At 38.8% G+C, this 16,182-nt stretch overlaps 1 protein-coding gene across 1 annotated transcript in view; it reads right to left on the bottom strand.

The window, feature by feature from the left end:
* Window positions 1–15,282, bottom strand: part of rbm20 (RNA binding motif protein 20) — a 48,145-nt gene extending 32,863 nt beyond the window's left edge. The window contains exon 1 of the mRNA XM_056372894.1: window positions 15,159–15,282. Within this exon, the coding sequence (XP_056228869.1) occupies window positions 15,159–15,280 (122 nt within the window). The 5' untranslated portion in view covers window positions 15,281–15,282. The remainder of the gene's footprint in view (window positions 1–15,158) is intronic.
* Between the last annotated feature and the right edge of the window lie 900 nt (window positions 15,283–16,182).

Raw genomic sequence — 16,182 nt, 5'->3', positions numbered from 1 at the left:
AAGGGTAAACTGGCAAATCCACACGCTGCGGGGAGGCAGGAAAGTTACTGCCCTGCTATCTTCGCATTTATGACTCACTGACAGCTGTATCTGAACTGTTCCAGACCCACACACGAAAACATGAATGCAATTTTATTTATTTCATGGGCACCGTACACTCTAACTCTATAGGTTTTACCTACAACAGTTCATGTTACTCAGAGAAACGTGGAATGGAGACAACAGATTCATATCAGCGATGCAATTATAGCCAGTTACTTAATAACAGTTGTCTCTAAGGGGAAGTCAGAAGCCGCCATCTGTGCCCACCAGTCTCCCTAAAGTGCAGTTGATTAGTTGGGAGGTTAATCGCCAGGAAGCTCTTCTGTATGGGTTTTGACTTCGTGCTGACAAACAGAAACTCTCCCTCATCGCAGTGAGTATTTTATGTGGTCCATTAGCATGCCTGATTTCTAATGTTTCTCAAACTGCCAGGCATGACAGCACTGCTCTATTATCTTCTCTTTGTTTGTGTATGCATCCACACCCCTCTGTCACTGACTCTTCCTGCATAAAGCTTTTTCTGTTTTACCCACTCTGGCTTCCCACTTTCTTTCTCTCCATAACCCCCCACCCCCACCCCCAGGAGACACACACTCAGAGATCTCTTCATTCATCCCCGACACTCGATGATACCAGTAATACAGAGGCTGATTGCAGAGGCCAGGAATAGAGACTGATGTAGCGTTGTTTCTACCTTGGAGCCAGCACCATGAGATAATGTTGGAAAGGCAAAGTTGTCTTTATGATATAGAGGCGTTATCTCATCAAGCTTTTATTCCAGGCAGAGCCACAAACATGTTCTAATGTCCATGTTCATGTCCATTAGGCATGTTTTGTGCTGTAATACCTGAAAGAATTTAGAAATAATTGTTTCTATCATATTATTATTGTTAATTAGCAAACATTTATACAGTCTCAATACAGGACTTGTGAGCTTTGTCACGCAGCAAACTTGCTCGTTTCCATTGACAGTCTCAGCTGTAGCTCTACCTCTTGCCACATCATCACATCACATACATCAGTCTTGTCTAGAATGAATCCCAGAGAGGGGAGACTTAGGACAAGTCCACCATGCTTAGTTAAAAGTTAATTGAAAGTTTGATGGATTGAACATCCTCCACCAAAATGTCAACCCGAGAGAGACGCAAAAAAACAAATGCATATATGCAGTAACAATCTGCAAACTTTTCCTAGACAGTCTGGACCAAAGAACAGGTGTGATCGATACATCTTACCTAGTGTATGAATGTGCACACAAATGTGCATGCACGTTAGAGTTAAATAACAGCAATGAGTGAAGTGTAAAAATAAAATGAAGAGGATTATTTTGCGATCACTCACTCATGATGTCATTAACCTACATGACGGTTGAACTGAAAAACATTTATGACACTGCTATTAAAGCTAAAAAGCGCAAAACATTTAAATAATAATCAATACTTTTTTACTTTGAACTGCAAACTGTTGTTACATCAACACAATGATGATGCCTGACCCAGTTTCCAAAGTAACTGCTTTAGTGTTATGTAAGGTCTGTGCTGACAGACAGTGACTCACTCCAGACCCACAAGCCTTTACATGACTCACCGCTACACCGAAAATATGAATTATGAATCCCTGCTGCTCCACTGTTCGGTACACTCAATGGTCCTTAATGTTACACAGATCACACTCTTGCAACTGAGGGAGGATTTTAAACTAGATTGACTGCAAGAACTATTAATGGCCAACTATTGAAGGTTCGGGTTTTCTCTTACCTGTATTGCAATTTAGTTTCATACATCCATCAACCAAGAGTGCAGGTGAGCAGTGTCTGCTCTGAAAGCCTATCTAAAACTGCTTTTGTACAATCACTGTGTGATATGTTTTATGATGATACAGTCAATATGTATTTTTGATGATGTGGCCTGAACACTAGATAAAATAGTCTGTGCCTATAGAAAAATAGAAATCCTCAAGTTTCAGAGTCATATATCACCACAGGTAATTTATAAAACATAGCAGTATTAGTTCAAAGTATGTAGGGTTCAGGAACATCTGATTACTGACCCACTGCATGTAAATCCATGTTATAATCGTGTTAACTCATGGTACGTAAACACATTCTCTAATTTCCTTTACCCTTATCCAAATTTCTCCCAATAGCCTGGAATCATTTTCTGACGTAATGATGAAACATTAGACACACACGCAAAGATGGTAAGCTACTGTTACCAGGATGCACTGTGAAATCTCCTTAGTTTTAGAGTTTGGGAAACATATTCATGAATGACTGCCATTAAATCAGTTATTATTATAGTGCGGAGAGTTTGGCAAGGTGCCGTGGTGTTTGATTACAGGAAAGATAATACAAAGTGGACTTGGTGACAGAGCGAGTGGTTCTCACTGGTGGCACTGTGGTCTCTTGAGAGTCTCTCTTCCTATTGCCATCCTTCTCAGCCCATTTAAATCTAATCCCTGAATGTAAATCTGTTCCAAAGTTCTGTGGGATCCCACTGGTGTAAAATCTGTGGCTGAAGTGTGAACTAGTTTAGGGGAAGAGTGGCTAGATTAATGTGTAACTGTAGCTGCAATGTTTCTTCAAAATAGGGTTTGTGTATTGCAGAAGTTTCACTGCGTACAGGACCTAAGAGACATAAACTGCAACATAAAACTCTCCTCTTACCACAGCAACTGACAGACTCTGTAAACAATGTCATCAACAATTTACATTTTCAGCAAACTGAAACTAGACAAGTCAAATGCATGTTTATTTACAAAGGGAAAGCTGAAAAAGTCTTGAAGCCACCAGCACACAACATGTTGCAGTTGAACAGCAACACATTAAATGGCACAGTAAAATGAAACAGTTTCTATGAGGTTAGAGTGCAGTCTAAGCTTTAATTTGAAGGTGTTCATATACACATTAGGGAAATTGTATAAGAATTGAAGCCCCTTTTATATATTGTAATACTTTTAATTTGGATTTGGATTAATAATTTTAAATGAAAAGTTTAGTTTAGAAAGTTTAGTAAGTTAACAAACTTAAATGAAGTCATCATATTTAATATGTGGCCAAAAACAAACAAACAAAGAGAAACGACTCGTATTTATCAACCATGAGGCACAGTAGCAACAACCTTCATTTGTCTTGACACAGGATACAAGGCGACTTGTTTCTCGACTGTCAACAACAATGTCAATAGTTCTGTTCACCTGCTTCCTCTGTTGACAAAGGCTGGTCACATGATTAAAACCCAATACTCCACAGTTGATATCAGGGATTGTTATCCATTAACATTGGTGGAGATTGTATCTACAATTACAATTGCTGAGCTCTAAACTTATTTATTAACCCCTAACTCTGACTTATTAAGGCTGGGGAGGGCTACAGGGCTGGGGACAAGGCCTGTCTGATAATCTATAAACTTCCCACCTGGTGCCCTGCAGAAAACATATGATCTGAATGTGCCAGACTGAGAACAGCCTATACTATTTACTCCCTCAGTCCAGCTTTCCCTTTCGCCTTAGAAGGAAAAAATAACAGTAGGAATGGGTCAAAATGCAACATGAGCCAACCACATTACATGTCTAACTGTATTTTAATACCACCACAAATCACTAAGCTTCTTTAAGCTCATTGCTACATACAGTCAAATATGTATAGATGTGTGAACAGTGCCGATTACCCTTCCTCTACTTCATTAGGTTCTCCTACAAATAGTGCAATGATTTGGTGAAAACACAGAGGCATTTAATTACATTGAGCAAGACTAATGGTGGTAATGGCCTTCCTTTGATGGAAAAGAAATTGCTGACCCCAGACCCATAAATCTGGATCTGTAAGACAAGCAACACGATACAAAATCTAGTTATAGAACCTACACATGTTGCTTTACTACCTCAACAACAAACAAGTCCGCGTGCACAAACAAGATAGAAAAAGATTCAACTGAGTAATCACACAAGGTCTGACTTTGCCATGCATGATATAGTGCTAAATGTCCAGTCACATACCCACTTCAAGCTATTTGCTTCTGAAAAACATCCCACACTGAAAGAACTGCCAGACTTTACTGAGCTGCAGTCTTTAAACTGCATGTGCAAAACGCACAAAAGGTACACTATGAGGAAATATATATATAACTCATGCTAATTCCAAAGTAAACTAGCCATGAACTCCTCTGGGTGGAAGCCCCAAAGATCAAAGATCTTATCTAAAGGCTTAGACAACATGTTTGAACAGTTTTTAATACTTTGTGTTAAGTTTATCTACTCACAGCAATTTGATAGTTGACTTACTTGTGTGAAAACACCTTTTTAAGAAGTTCCAAAATTGCTTAAGATACATCTGTTAACCTTGCGGCCAGACCATACTGCTAGGGTCAAATACCAATGTTTATCACCTTCACCCGTGGGTTACATATTCGCTTTACATAAAAGCCAATCTGTCAGTAGGGAGTCTGAGCCACTCTGGACTTGAGTGTATTTCTTAGAGGTACAGTTAGGTGTGTATCTACGCATCCATCCATGGTATATGTAATTCAGTGTGGGAGGGGGGCACACAGCCTTGTCACTGAATTGTGTCCAAGTTCTTAGCACACAGTACATCACGCTGTCACTGCATCAAACAGACGTATCCAAGATCTTAACACTTGATAAAGTAATGAGTAGGCTTGACATCATATTAACCATTTAATACAGCTAAATCCTACACCAGCTGACTTTTTCTCCTATGGGAATATAATTAAAAGCTTAGTGGCCCGACAAACACATAAACATCTCTCTGGCCTACAGCAGTTAGCAAAAATAATCAGACACTGCCACTCTACCTATTGACGTCAGGATGGATGAATCGTATTTCACTCACGGATCATTTATCTGGTGATTATTAATAATTATAGGTAGGTAATTATCACCCTTCGCCTCTCTTCTGCTTGCCTGGTGTTCCCTCCTGAACAGCCTCATCTCTTTCAAGGCCTGGCATCTCTGCTATTAGGGACCTATACATAGCCAGTCCCCTGCTGATGGGATGGGGGCCACTTGCTCATCCACACCCTGACAGTGATAGAATTCAAGCCCTAATTCAATAACCACTAACAGTCGGTTTGATTTATGTAACGAACCAATTTCAAATCATAAGTAAATCAAAGTAAATCCTTAATATATCACAGACTGTATCTGCCTCTGATACTCTGTGTCCTGTTTCTGTTTTTCGGTCCGCCTGCTTCCATTCCTGTCACACATTCTTGAGCGGGCGCTGCCTCTTCCAAGACAAGAAGGGATTGTATTAACACTGATTATCGCCATGCAGTGACATAAATTTATCGTCAGTAATACTTTGTCCCAGATTAGTTTACAGCGTGTTGCCTCTATAGCCATGAGCTCCCTTGGACATACAGTCGTACATACACACATACAATATACATAAAATGTAAAAAAAAAAAAAAAAAAAATGGGTGTAAATTTTTTGTTAAAAATTAGCTTCAATGAATATGTCAAAATTAATGTCACATTCATATGTGCATGTGACTACTGTCCTCTCTGAGCCAATACTCAGTGGGGACAGTAGTCATGGAAAGTATGCAGCATCAGACCGTGTTTCCAAACGCACAGGTTACATATGGACAAAATTGTGGAGTGGAGGACGGTCATTCAGAGGGTGAGCAGAGAGAGAGAGAGAGAGAGAGAGAGAGAGAGAGAGAGAGAGAGAGAGAGAGAGAGAGAGGAGAGAGAGAGAGACAGAGAGAGAGAGAGAGAGAGAGAGAGAGAGAGGGAGAGAGAGAGAGACAGAGAGAGAGAGAGAGGGAGAGAGAGACAGACAGAGAGAGAGACAGAGAGAGAGAGGCAGAGCGAGAGAGAGAGAGAGAGAGAGAGACAGAGAGAGAGAGAGAGTGTGCAAGAAAAGGGCACATTACTTTTTTGTATGGCCTGTTCCCAGCTTCTGCCAGTATGAATGTGTGCTTAAGTGCCAAGACAGTAATTGCCATGAATAACTTAGCGTGGTGGAATCTCTTTCAAAGTTGAGTTCATATACAACTGAAAGGGATGGTAACAAATTGCTCAAGAAGATGGACAAATCAATTTCTTATCTATCTGTTCCTTTAATTTGGTAAAACATAATTTCTGATCCTTCTGTGATCCTGTGTACACATGTGTACTGCACCTGTCTTCTACAGAGGTACAGTAAATTTGATTTCCTGTATTCTGGCCCTCTCACCATGTAGACGAAAGCAAGATGCCTTTGGGGTGAGCACACGTGCTACAATCTCCCCTGGCCTCAGCTGTTGGTGCCGGCCTAACAGAGCAGAGCAGAGTGGCTGTGTGGGACTTAAAACAGGAGGTGGGTTTTATGTGTCACTTAGACACCCCTAATGTCCTACTGTTAAACCTGTAGGGCAACATGCATTCAGTACATTTTCCAAATTCATAGCTGTGGCGGCTCACTGAACTGTGTGTGTGATGTGGGACCTTGTGCCGATGTCTGACGTAGCCCTACGGTAGGGTGATCAAAACATCAAGATCTTTTTCTATTAGTTAGGAAAATTGTTTAGTAATATTAGTCTATCCAACGTTCTTGGTTAAAATAACATCTTACCTCCAGGTCAAACTTAGCTAATCATCAAGTGCTATGTCTTCTAGGTTGACACACACAGCTGAAATATTAACTGCAATGCTAAATAAATTCAGCTTGTTCATTTAATTTCCCCAGATTTTATTTAGAGTGATCAAAAGAAGCTCTTGTATTATATCTGGAACTACACAACAAGTTATAGAATGAATTTAAGCACATCACAAAAATATCTAAATTCTACTTTGTTTGGTCTCTCTGCAGTTATGTCCCTGGTGGAAAATGTTTCTTTTGATTTGTAAATAGTTTCTCTATTGAAGTCTAAATTATTATTTTAATATACTCAAAAGTATAATTTTAATACACTATACTGCTTTTGCACAATGTATAGAGTGCCAAAAAGCAACTTTGTATGTGGCTTGCAAAGTCACAGCAGCCTTTAATTCTCCCTCTTCCCTCCCTTGAATATCTCTTGAACAAATACCAACAAACAGCTAATCGACAACAAGGAGCAGAGGGCCCCCCCTACTCATGTTAGCCTTGTCAGAAGAAAATAGCTCAGAAGTGGCAATATTGACAAGATCTTAAAACAGTATCTGACTCACTTGTGACTCATGGAACCAAATGTGGGGATTAATTATGCTGCATTCAAACAGTGGCCACGTACCCAAGCTCACCTACACTGCCTCTTACCTACAGTACCTGATCAACAAAATGACTCAAGAGCATATTTATGAGAAAAAATGTTTCATTTCTGCTAAATGGTTAACCAGCTCCCTCCCAATCCCCCAAAAGTCTCAGTGACAGATTTACCCTTTCCAGTTTGAGGGCAGGGAAACAGGATTCACTCATGTAAAATTTTATCCCCTTTACAAATAAACGAGAAGCAAGAAACGGAGGTTCCTGGTGAAGAACTGGAAAACTGATTTAAACTATGTGAACAGTACAACATGTACAAACCCTGGATCCAGCTTTGATTTCAGTTACATAATTTATTATTCATTCAAGAAATAATATATTGTCCAGAATATACAGTGTTACATGCTAACCATGAAATTTCTGTCACTGACACCGCAGAGCGCTTTGCTGGATGAAACTGCCAGCTGGGTATCCCTGCCTTCCTGTCTTCTGACTCAACAGCAGACAGTTATCTTAACCAAATCCTAAAACTAGTGGCAAATGATTTATATGATCATGGGAGGGAATGGTTTGAAAAAGTTACGGCATGTTACATTATTATCATCAATAACATCACAAGTGAAAACCATAATGAAAGTTTTTTTATATGAAAATCTGTTTCAAAATTCCTTTGTCTAAATAAAATCAACAGTCTGGAAACAATGGCCACAAGGGGTCCTAGTCCATTAATGTCCATTTATTCATCCTAACGGAATGAAAGACATCTGGTCTCTGTTAATCCGACAATGCGTAAAGTTCTGCATGCGGCGTCAGGAATACCTGCACCATATGGTTTGGAAGTGTGAAACACTGGTGTCATTTCTGTCTACCACTTTTAAGATCTTGTCTTATGCTTCTGACCTTAATATTACTTATTCTAAGGGGATGACCATGCAATAACAAATGCAAAGTTGGGACCTCATAATATTTCTAGACATAGACAAGATTAATTGTATAGTAAGCTCTTCAAAGACTTTTTTATAAAATATGGGACCATGTCCCCGAGAACTGACAGATGAAACACTAGATGGATGTCACTTCCCTTCATTTCCACAAAAAATCTGCCACTAAGAAAAGGATATGCAATGATTGCAGGGTTTTGTTTTATTATTATAATCAATGAGAAAATTACTGATGATTAGGGCTGTCATTATGTAGATTTGGACTCAAAATTCAAGTGTAAAATATATGTGATTTTCATATATGCACATAAAATACACAGGCACTCACAGAAACACATTAAAACAGACACATTAACACAAACACACTCACTATGCAAACACACAGAGAATTTAAGAACTTTCCTGTAATCTAAAATATTTCACAGTTGTAAGTTTGTTTCATTTTAATGAGTCTTGCAGCCTGCACCTTAAAGTGTCCTAAGAGGCAAAGTACTTCATTAGTTTCATATGAACAACCCTTTAAATTTAGATTGTGTTTACACCGAGACCTTTAAACTGTGCCAGCTCATGTATTTAAGCATTAAGGACTGGAAAGGCAGTGATGAAGAGCTGATCCCAAAGGACTTGATTGATTGTGTCCTGTGGTTTGAGCTAAGGTCAACTGCTGCTTAATGTTTCAGGGAATCAAAGTGTCATAAAGTGAACTCTTCGGACAGTGTTATGGAACTACACTCAATTCAGTGTTGCAAGAGTTCACTAGCATTAATAGATAACTGACCAGCAACTGCTGCTGTTGCTGATGACACTGAGTGACGGTGATCAAGCCATACAAACTATATCACAGCTTCTCATTTTACTTAATACTGCACAAGCTCACATTTTTTTCTGCATCATATCAGAAGGCCATCAGACCATTTGAGTCACATTACGGGGTCATTTATAGCCGCCAGAACTAAACCCTGAAACTGTGATGATTTTAGGATTAACTGGTGTATCCCACTCAAGCCTGTCCAAGTTATGTGCAAATCTCATTGGTAAATATATACAGATGGAAATATTTGACAGCACTCTTTTCTCATTGCTATCTTTTAATGCTGATACAGTGTATAAAGACATTTAAGCCTCTTTAACACTGGCCACTCCCATTGTTCCAGATAGTTAGCCCTGCTAAGTCGACCAACTCAACGCCAGTAAACGCTTTTCCACAAAGACACAATACCCGATGCTGCAGGATGAGAACCACAGACAAACATTTACAGCACTGGTAGATATTTGATGATGTTTACTGATACAATCTGACATCCTAGGGTTGCACAATCACTGGTATAATAGTGAAAAGAAAGCCAAAAGACAAAACTGACTTTGAACTTGTTTTTGGTGTATGCAATAAAACAGCAGATCTGATCAGTTGAAACAAACCACAGAATCAAAGAAGAACGGTTACAGCATCTTTAAAGCTGCAGTAGCCGGGGGCATCGTGTAGCGTAGTGGTCTAAGCAGGCGCCCCATGTGTAGAGGCTACAGTCCTCGCTGCAGTTGGCCCCGGTTTGAATCCCGCATCGGACGGCCTTTCGCTGCATGTCATTCCCCCTCTCTGCCTCCCCGTTTCCTGTCTCTCTCCACTATACTATCAAATAAAGGCATAAAAAGCCCCCAAAAAATATACTTAAAAATAAAGCTGCAGTAGCCAAGATTTCTATATAAAAAAATTGACCTTCTCTTGCATTTTTTCTCACTATTTGAGGGGTGTATCCACAAATCCCGGGCATAATGGTGTTTCTATGAACATATTTTAAAGACGGTATGCTCAAATTATTGTGTCAAAGAATGTGCATTTAATAGTTTTGGCAATGAAATCAATCAAGGTGTGGAATGACGTGTGTTAAATCAATTGAAATGTTTTAATGCTTCATTGCACAAAATCATTGTTCCTTTAAACCTTAAATCACAAAGTTGGGCTCCAGTGGAGAAGATTATTCCATGCACCATGACTATATGAAGACTTTTTGTGTGTGGAGTGATGAATCCGAATGGGTTACGCCGGTTAACTCGGCCTTCCTGGATGGAGTGTTTGTTCAGATTACATAACATCGCATTCATTCAAGCTTTTGTCCAAAGCAACTCACAATAAGTGCATTCAAACTCAAGTGGAACAAGGGCTAGATGTCATCAAAATTAGAAGTGCAACCCTCCTGCATAAAGGTCATGCTAGAGAGGTGTGTTGCAAATTAATGTTTTGCTATTATGCTCTGTCACTTTGAATTATACACCGGGAGGCTTATGTACCTGCCACTAGAATTTCATTTGCGCATACAAGGCAGGTTTACTGTATCTAGGTTAGATGTAATCAGTCATTCTTCTCACTGCACCTCATTGTGGTTTAGGCTGTTATCATGGGTGTGTTTTACATAACAACATTATGCTGATTTAATTATCTGATTAAAGGGTGCACCTAGACTTGACTTATGTCACCACAAAAGTGGGCGCCAACATGGCCATGGCAACTATGAGGCCTCAGAGGTCCCTGCCTGGTGCGATGCAACTGTCAGCCGTTTAACATCAAGATTAGCAGTTGCTGCCATGTGTCAACACAGCAATGAACACTTGGTGCTTAAGGTGGTGGTGGGGGAGGGAGATGGTTGTAAGACTACAGGGGGTGACACAATAAATATACAATTTCTGTAAGCAAAGCAAAGGGGAGAAAAATCTTCTCACGACCAGGACACAGCTAATCTATTGCCACTTGTCGTGAGCTGTACTGATGAGATCTGTTGCTAAACAAGAGATAACATCTAGTCCCTGCGGCAGTGAGGATTTTATGTTAATACCACAAAATCCTCCTAATGGTGTTTCAAAGTACATTTTGTAGTTGGCAACCGACACAGTGAGTATACACTGCCATTCCTTTTTAATACAACCATCTAGCTTCTATGGATAAACTATGAACCGCTGTTCAGTAGCAGGAATAAAAAACAAACAAAAAAACAAAAACATCTGTTTGTCCTTCTCTCAAATAACAAAATAAATGGTGCCCCCCCCCCCCCCCCTTGTCAAAGAGCTGTAAAGCCAGCTCTCTAATCAATCATCACATCTAAGTCCAGACAAGCATTCGGGCAGAGCCATATGAGGTGTGGGAAAGCCCTTGTTAATGACCTTTGGTGGGACAGGACTGAAACTCTCACTTCACCAGTCGGTTTAAGTTACCTATGGAGATTTGTTGTAATATTTTGAAAGATTTAACCACATACTCAGCCAGACAGACATAGATAGATGAGCAAAAAATGGACAGTTCAATATGGAGTTAAATATCAGTTTTTTTCTATTCTTTCTGTAATAACTAATATTGTCATATGACTAGAATTACTTAACTTTACTAATGCTGATGAAATTAGCCTGAGACACTGGAGTGCTGTGAAATAACTAGCAGTTTTTACAACTAGCCACAAAAAGAAAAGGAAACATAAAATCTGAGGGATTTATTCTTTACTGCTTTACAGCAAATGGCACCTTTTATTATGTTGAGTGTCAGAAAGACTATATAACACTTGGTGTCTTCAGGTTAAATCATGAAATGTAGCTATGGATTTGCTGACACCACAGTTCAAGAAAAAATATAACCAACCTGTAAGCACATAGAGTGTGACCACAAATAAAGCAGAATGAAAAGCACAATTGAGTAGAATTTACCACTCCTGTGACATTTTCACGTATCAGTGTACTGATGAGGGGATGCAGGGACCGCGGTACCAGGTGAAATTTGTTTAGACAACTTTCCAGACCGTCAAAGTGATATAGAGCCAGCAGGTGGGAATGAGCAGCAAGAAGAGGAAAGTGAAATAGGATGAATGCTAATGTGAAAATGGTGTGACAAAACATGTTAACCATGCTTAACTAATCTCTTAGACTACAAATCAGTAGTACAATCCATCATAGTGAACTCATCACAAATAATCAAAACCAAACTAACAAGACTATCAAACTATAACTCTAGCCACCTGGATCCTTCAGTCCCGTCACTATTCATCATACCGCATGTCTCTGACTATTTTTTACATCTTGCTTGCCTGGATCCAAAACAAAGACTTACATTTATAAAACCAGTGGATTTATTTATGATGACACAAGTCTTGTCAAACTCCATGCTTTGTTTTTTTTGCCCCTACCTTACACCTATAACTGTTTACTTTTACACACTACACATTAGTGTATGTAGTTAACGACAAGTCAGCAAAGTGCATACATGAACATGCTACAGCAATGGTCAAAGCACCAAAACCACTATAACAAAGATATATAAAAGGTCTTATAGTAGATCATTTTCACTCACTGTTAGGACTATATTAAGAGCTGTGCTTACAGGTGACTTGTATTTTACCCAGGCCTTAGATTGACTGCATTTTAACCTGAGTAAAGTGGTATTTAAAAAAGATTTGGAAAATCCAGCTGACTGTGGGAGACATCTGATATGTTGATAGATGTCCTGATGGACATCTGGAATTACATATTTAATGCAACAGACACCCAAGTTTTATATTTGATGACCTGTCCAGAGGATGACAACAAAGAACAGGTTTTTATATCATATAAGAGCAGACGAAGAAGAAGTTAAGACCAGACATTATCCCGTAACAGTATAAGACCCTGACAGGTGTTGAGACGGCAACTGTGATTACAGATGTAAACTCTGACTCAAACAGAACAAACAACAAGGTCTTTGTTTATTCTCTGAAAATGTATGTGATTTATATGATTAATGTGATTTAAATTGGTTTGTCTTGATATTTTTTAGTTTATCTCTTAACAAAGTTTCTCTAATTTTTTTCATTAGACTTAGAAATCCCGGGTTGGGTCAGGAACCATTGAAAATGTGAGCCTTATAATATTGTCCTATACAGATAAACTTAAATAATGAAAAATACACTGTAGAATAATTACATTATGTGATCCCTTGTATGAAGCCCAGCTTTACTTTAAATCTATAAATTTTGGCATTTTCAGATACTGGTTATGTAACTAAGAAAGAAAAGCAAAGCCAATCAATTAATCACAGTGTGCAATTAATTGAGTGTAACATGTAACCTTGTAAATATGACTTTAAGCAATTGTGTATGAACAGATCTTTATACAAAAGATATACACAGTAGAAAAGATTGGCTAACACAAAATCTTAGAAACCCCTGCTTTATATCAGGTGGGGCAGTATATCCGTAATTCGTTTAACTAAAATAAGCAGCAGTTCTAAATCTATGTATGGACTTTCACTTTGTCGCTTAGAAAATAATCAAATAAAATGTAATCACCAACACATTCACACAAAACATAAAATCACAATTTACTACACAATTTAATTCTTATTCATTATCTCTCCTGGGTCCATGACAAATCTTTAACCAGTACAGTCAGCCTCCAGTAGCATACGATCCAGTTAGACTCCAAGGAACTGCACTCTTAAATGATGATAATTTAATATATAATATATAATTAACAATAAAATTATGACAAACTACATTCTTGTTCCCATCGCTGTTTGCTAATGTGGACGAAAAGTGTAATCAAAAATAACAGATTCAGTCCTTACTTAATACACAATACTTCATGTCTTACAAAACATCTGTTGAATACACTGAATACGGCAAAATATAACGCTCGGATTTGTTAGATAGCATTTACAGCACCTTTTTTTTTTTCAGCTGTGAGACGTGTTAAGTGTGAAAGCCGCACCCAGTGCTGACATACAGCTATACAGTGAAGCTGAGAAATTGAATATAGGGCCTTGACATGTTTTCACAGCAAGAGGCCTGACTCAAATGACTTCACCCACGGCATTTTTTTCTTATAAGCACTACATCAGAATTTCCCACTTCTGGATAAACACAAAAAAGGCAACAAAATCTATACATCTTAGACACAAGGTATGGTATGTCAAACATGAAATGAGTGGTTTTATGTATTTAGTACATACTGAAAAATATCTTATTTTGTATCATTGCTTGTGTTTAACAAAGTTATACAAATTCAATTATACATATTGCTGTGTGAACATACAATTTACCTATAGGCAAAGATGCAAATTTTAAGTGAGAAAACTTGGCAGCAAGCAGTTCAGTTAAATATATTTAATAATATAATAATTTTATAATAATAATAACGTTTTTAATACCCTTATATCATAAGTGTTCCAATAAAGTGCTCGTAAATATTAACATTTATGACTTTTAAAACAATTAATCATAAAAAGTATATTTTTTCTTATTGATGTTTGCAATACATGTAACCATTGTAAAAGTAAAAAAGATTCAAACGTAACGTGTCCCAAATTCTCTTTGTAAAGGTTTTATTTAGTGGTAGAATAAATTAGGAACATAGGAGTTGTTGAAATTACTGCAATTATGTATGTATATTTTATACATATATATTATTATATATATATTATATAAACACACTTTTTTTTAATTAAATCCTTGTTTCAAAATTGATGTGACTGAAAAAATTTAGATAAAAGAAATCAGATTCATCAGAAATGAAATATATGCTTTCACTATTTTTTTCTGTCATTCAAAATAAGTCAACATTTATTAAAAAGGAATAATTAGTTAAAGTTTTATACTTTTTGTTCACACTCTTTTGCATATTTGCTTTTTTACTTTAAGACTAACAGAGTCCAGTTCAACTCCACGGTGCTGCATTAAATACTCCAGTACTTCATAGGAGATATCCAAATACTTAGTTTTGAGACAGACATCAAATTCAGACCCGATACAGTGCGGGAGATTTCATACGGCTGGACATTCCAGCACAGAAATAATTCATCCTCTGGAAACACTTCCCACCAACACGGCTACTTTTGGAAATTATGTGTATTCATGAATGGTATCACCCAAATCCCTGTGGAACAAATGAATTTTTCATACAGCCATGTGAGCACCAGGCATGTGCGTGTACTGTATATAACCTCTGATTTGATGGTGGACATAATTTCCTCCTACCTCTGCAAGAGTTCACCCGTTGTCTCAGGTGGATATCCGCCACTTTGTCCTTTCCCCAGCATTTTTGTATGGCTTGTCTTGACACTCTCAATGCTACTTGTCCGATCCCAAGATTGCTGCATGGCAAAACAAACTCCCTAGCACCACCTGCAGCCTTAACACCCCAACCTCCAAAAACACTCCCCCTCAAAAATAACTACCACGATCTAAAGACAGCAAATCCTGATGAGGCAACTTTCTCTAGCCTGCTCTGGTTTTCTTTCCCCCTACTACATGGACAGATGACAGAAAGGCCAGCAGGCGGGAAGAGACCGGCTGCTGAGTGCTTCAGCAGGGGCTCTTCCACAAAGCTTCTCCTGATCGACAGCAGCAAAGCCAGCAAAGCCCCTTTAGCCTCTTCTCTCCAACTCGTTTACTATAAACTACACTATGTACACCTCCACGACTTTCCTTTACTTCCACTCTTCTCTTCAGTGTCAAAAATGGGCAAATCAAAGCAGAGCCTCTTCAAAAGGGAAACAGGAGGTTGACTGAGAGAAGTTTAAGAGGGAATAACAGAGGAGGTGGGCTCAGGGGACGGCAGAAGGGGGGTGAGTTGAAAGGGACCAACTGGGAGACCCAGTCCGGGACAGCTCCACGCGGCACAACAACAGGGACAAGAAAGTCCCTCCGGCCACTGCTGATTATCACCTCTACAGTCACACACAAACACACACACACACACACAGACACACTCACCCACACATAGTCTGGCCAATGAAGGGATGCACTGGGGTTCTGGGAATGCCATCAGTCACTCAGTAGGTGTCGGGATCAATTTAGCTGCTGAATCATTGGAGGGGTCCAGTCTCCAGTCCCTGGAGCACAGTGTCAGATTATTCACATTTTGTAATGGTCTGGCAGTTTGGGGTTTCACATCTGTGAGCCAAAAGGTAGGACGGGTTTGGTAATAAATCAATGTTAGGGGAAGAATAGTACTGAGTGAGAGCATGTCAGCAATCCTTCAATGGTACACCACACCTCA

Source organism: Seriola aureovittata, chromosome 3, assembly GCF_021018895.1.
Source record: "Seriola aureovittata isolate HTS-2021-v1 ecotype China chromosome 3, ASM2101889v1, whole genome shotgun sequence".
NCBI lineage: Eukaryota > Metazoa > Chordata > Actinopteri > Carangiformes > Carangidae > Seriola > Seriola aureovittata.
The sequence above is the reverse complement of the archived record's forward strand: the minus strand, read 5'-3'. Positions and strand labels throughout refer to the sequence as shown.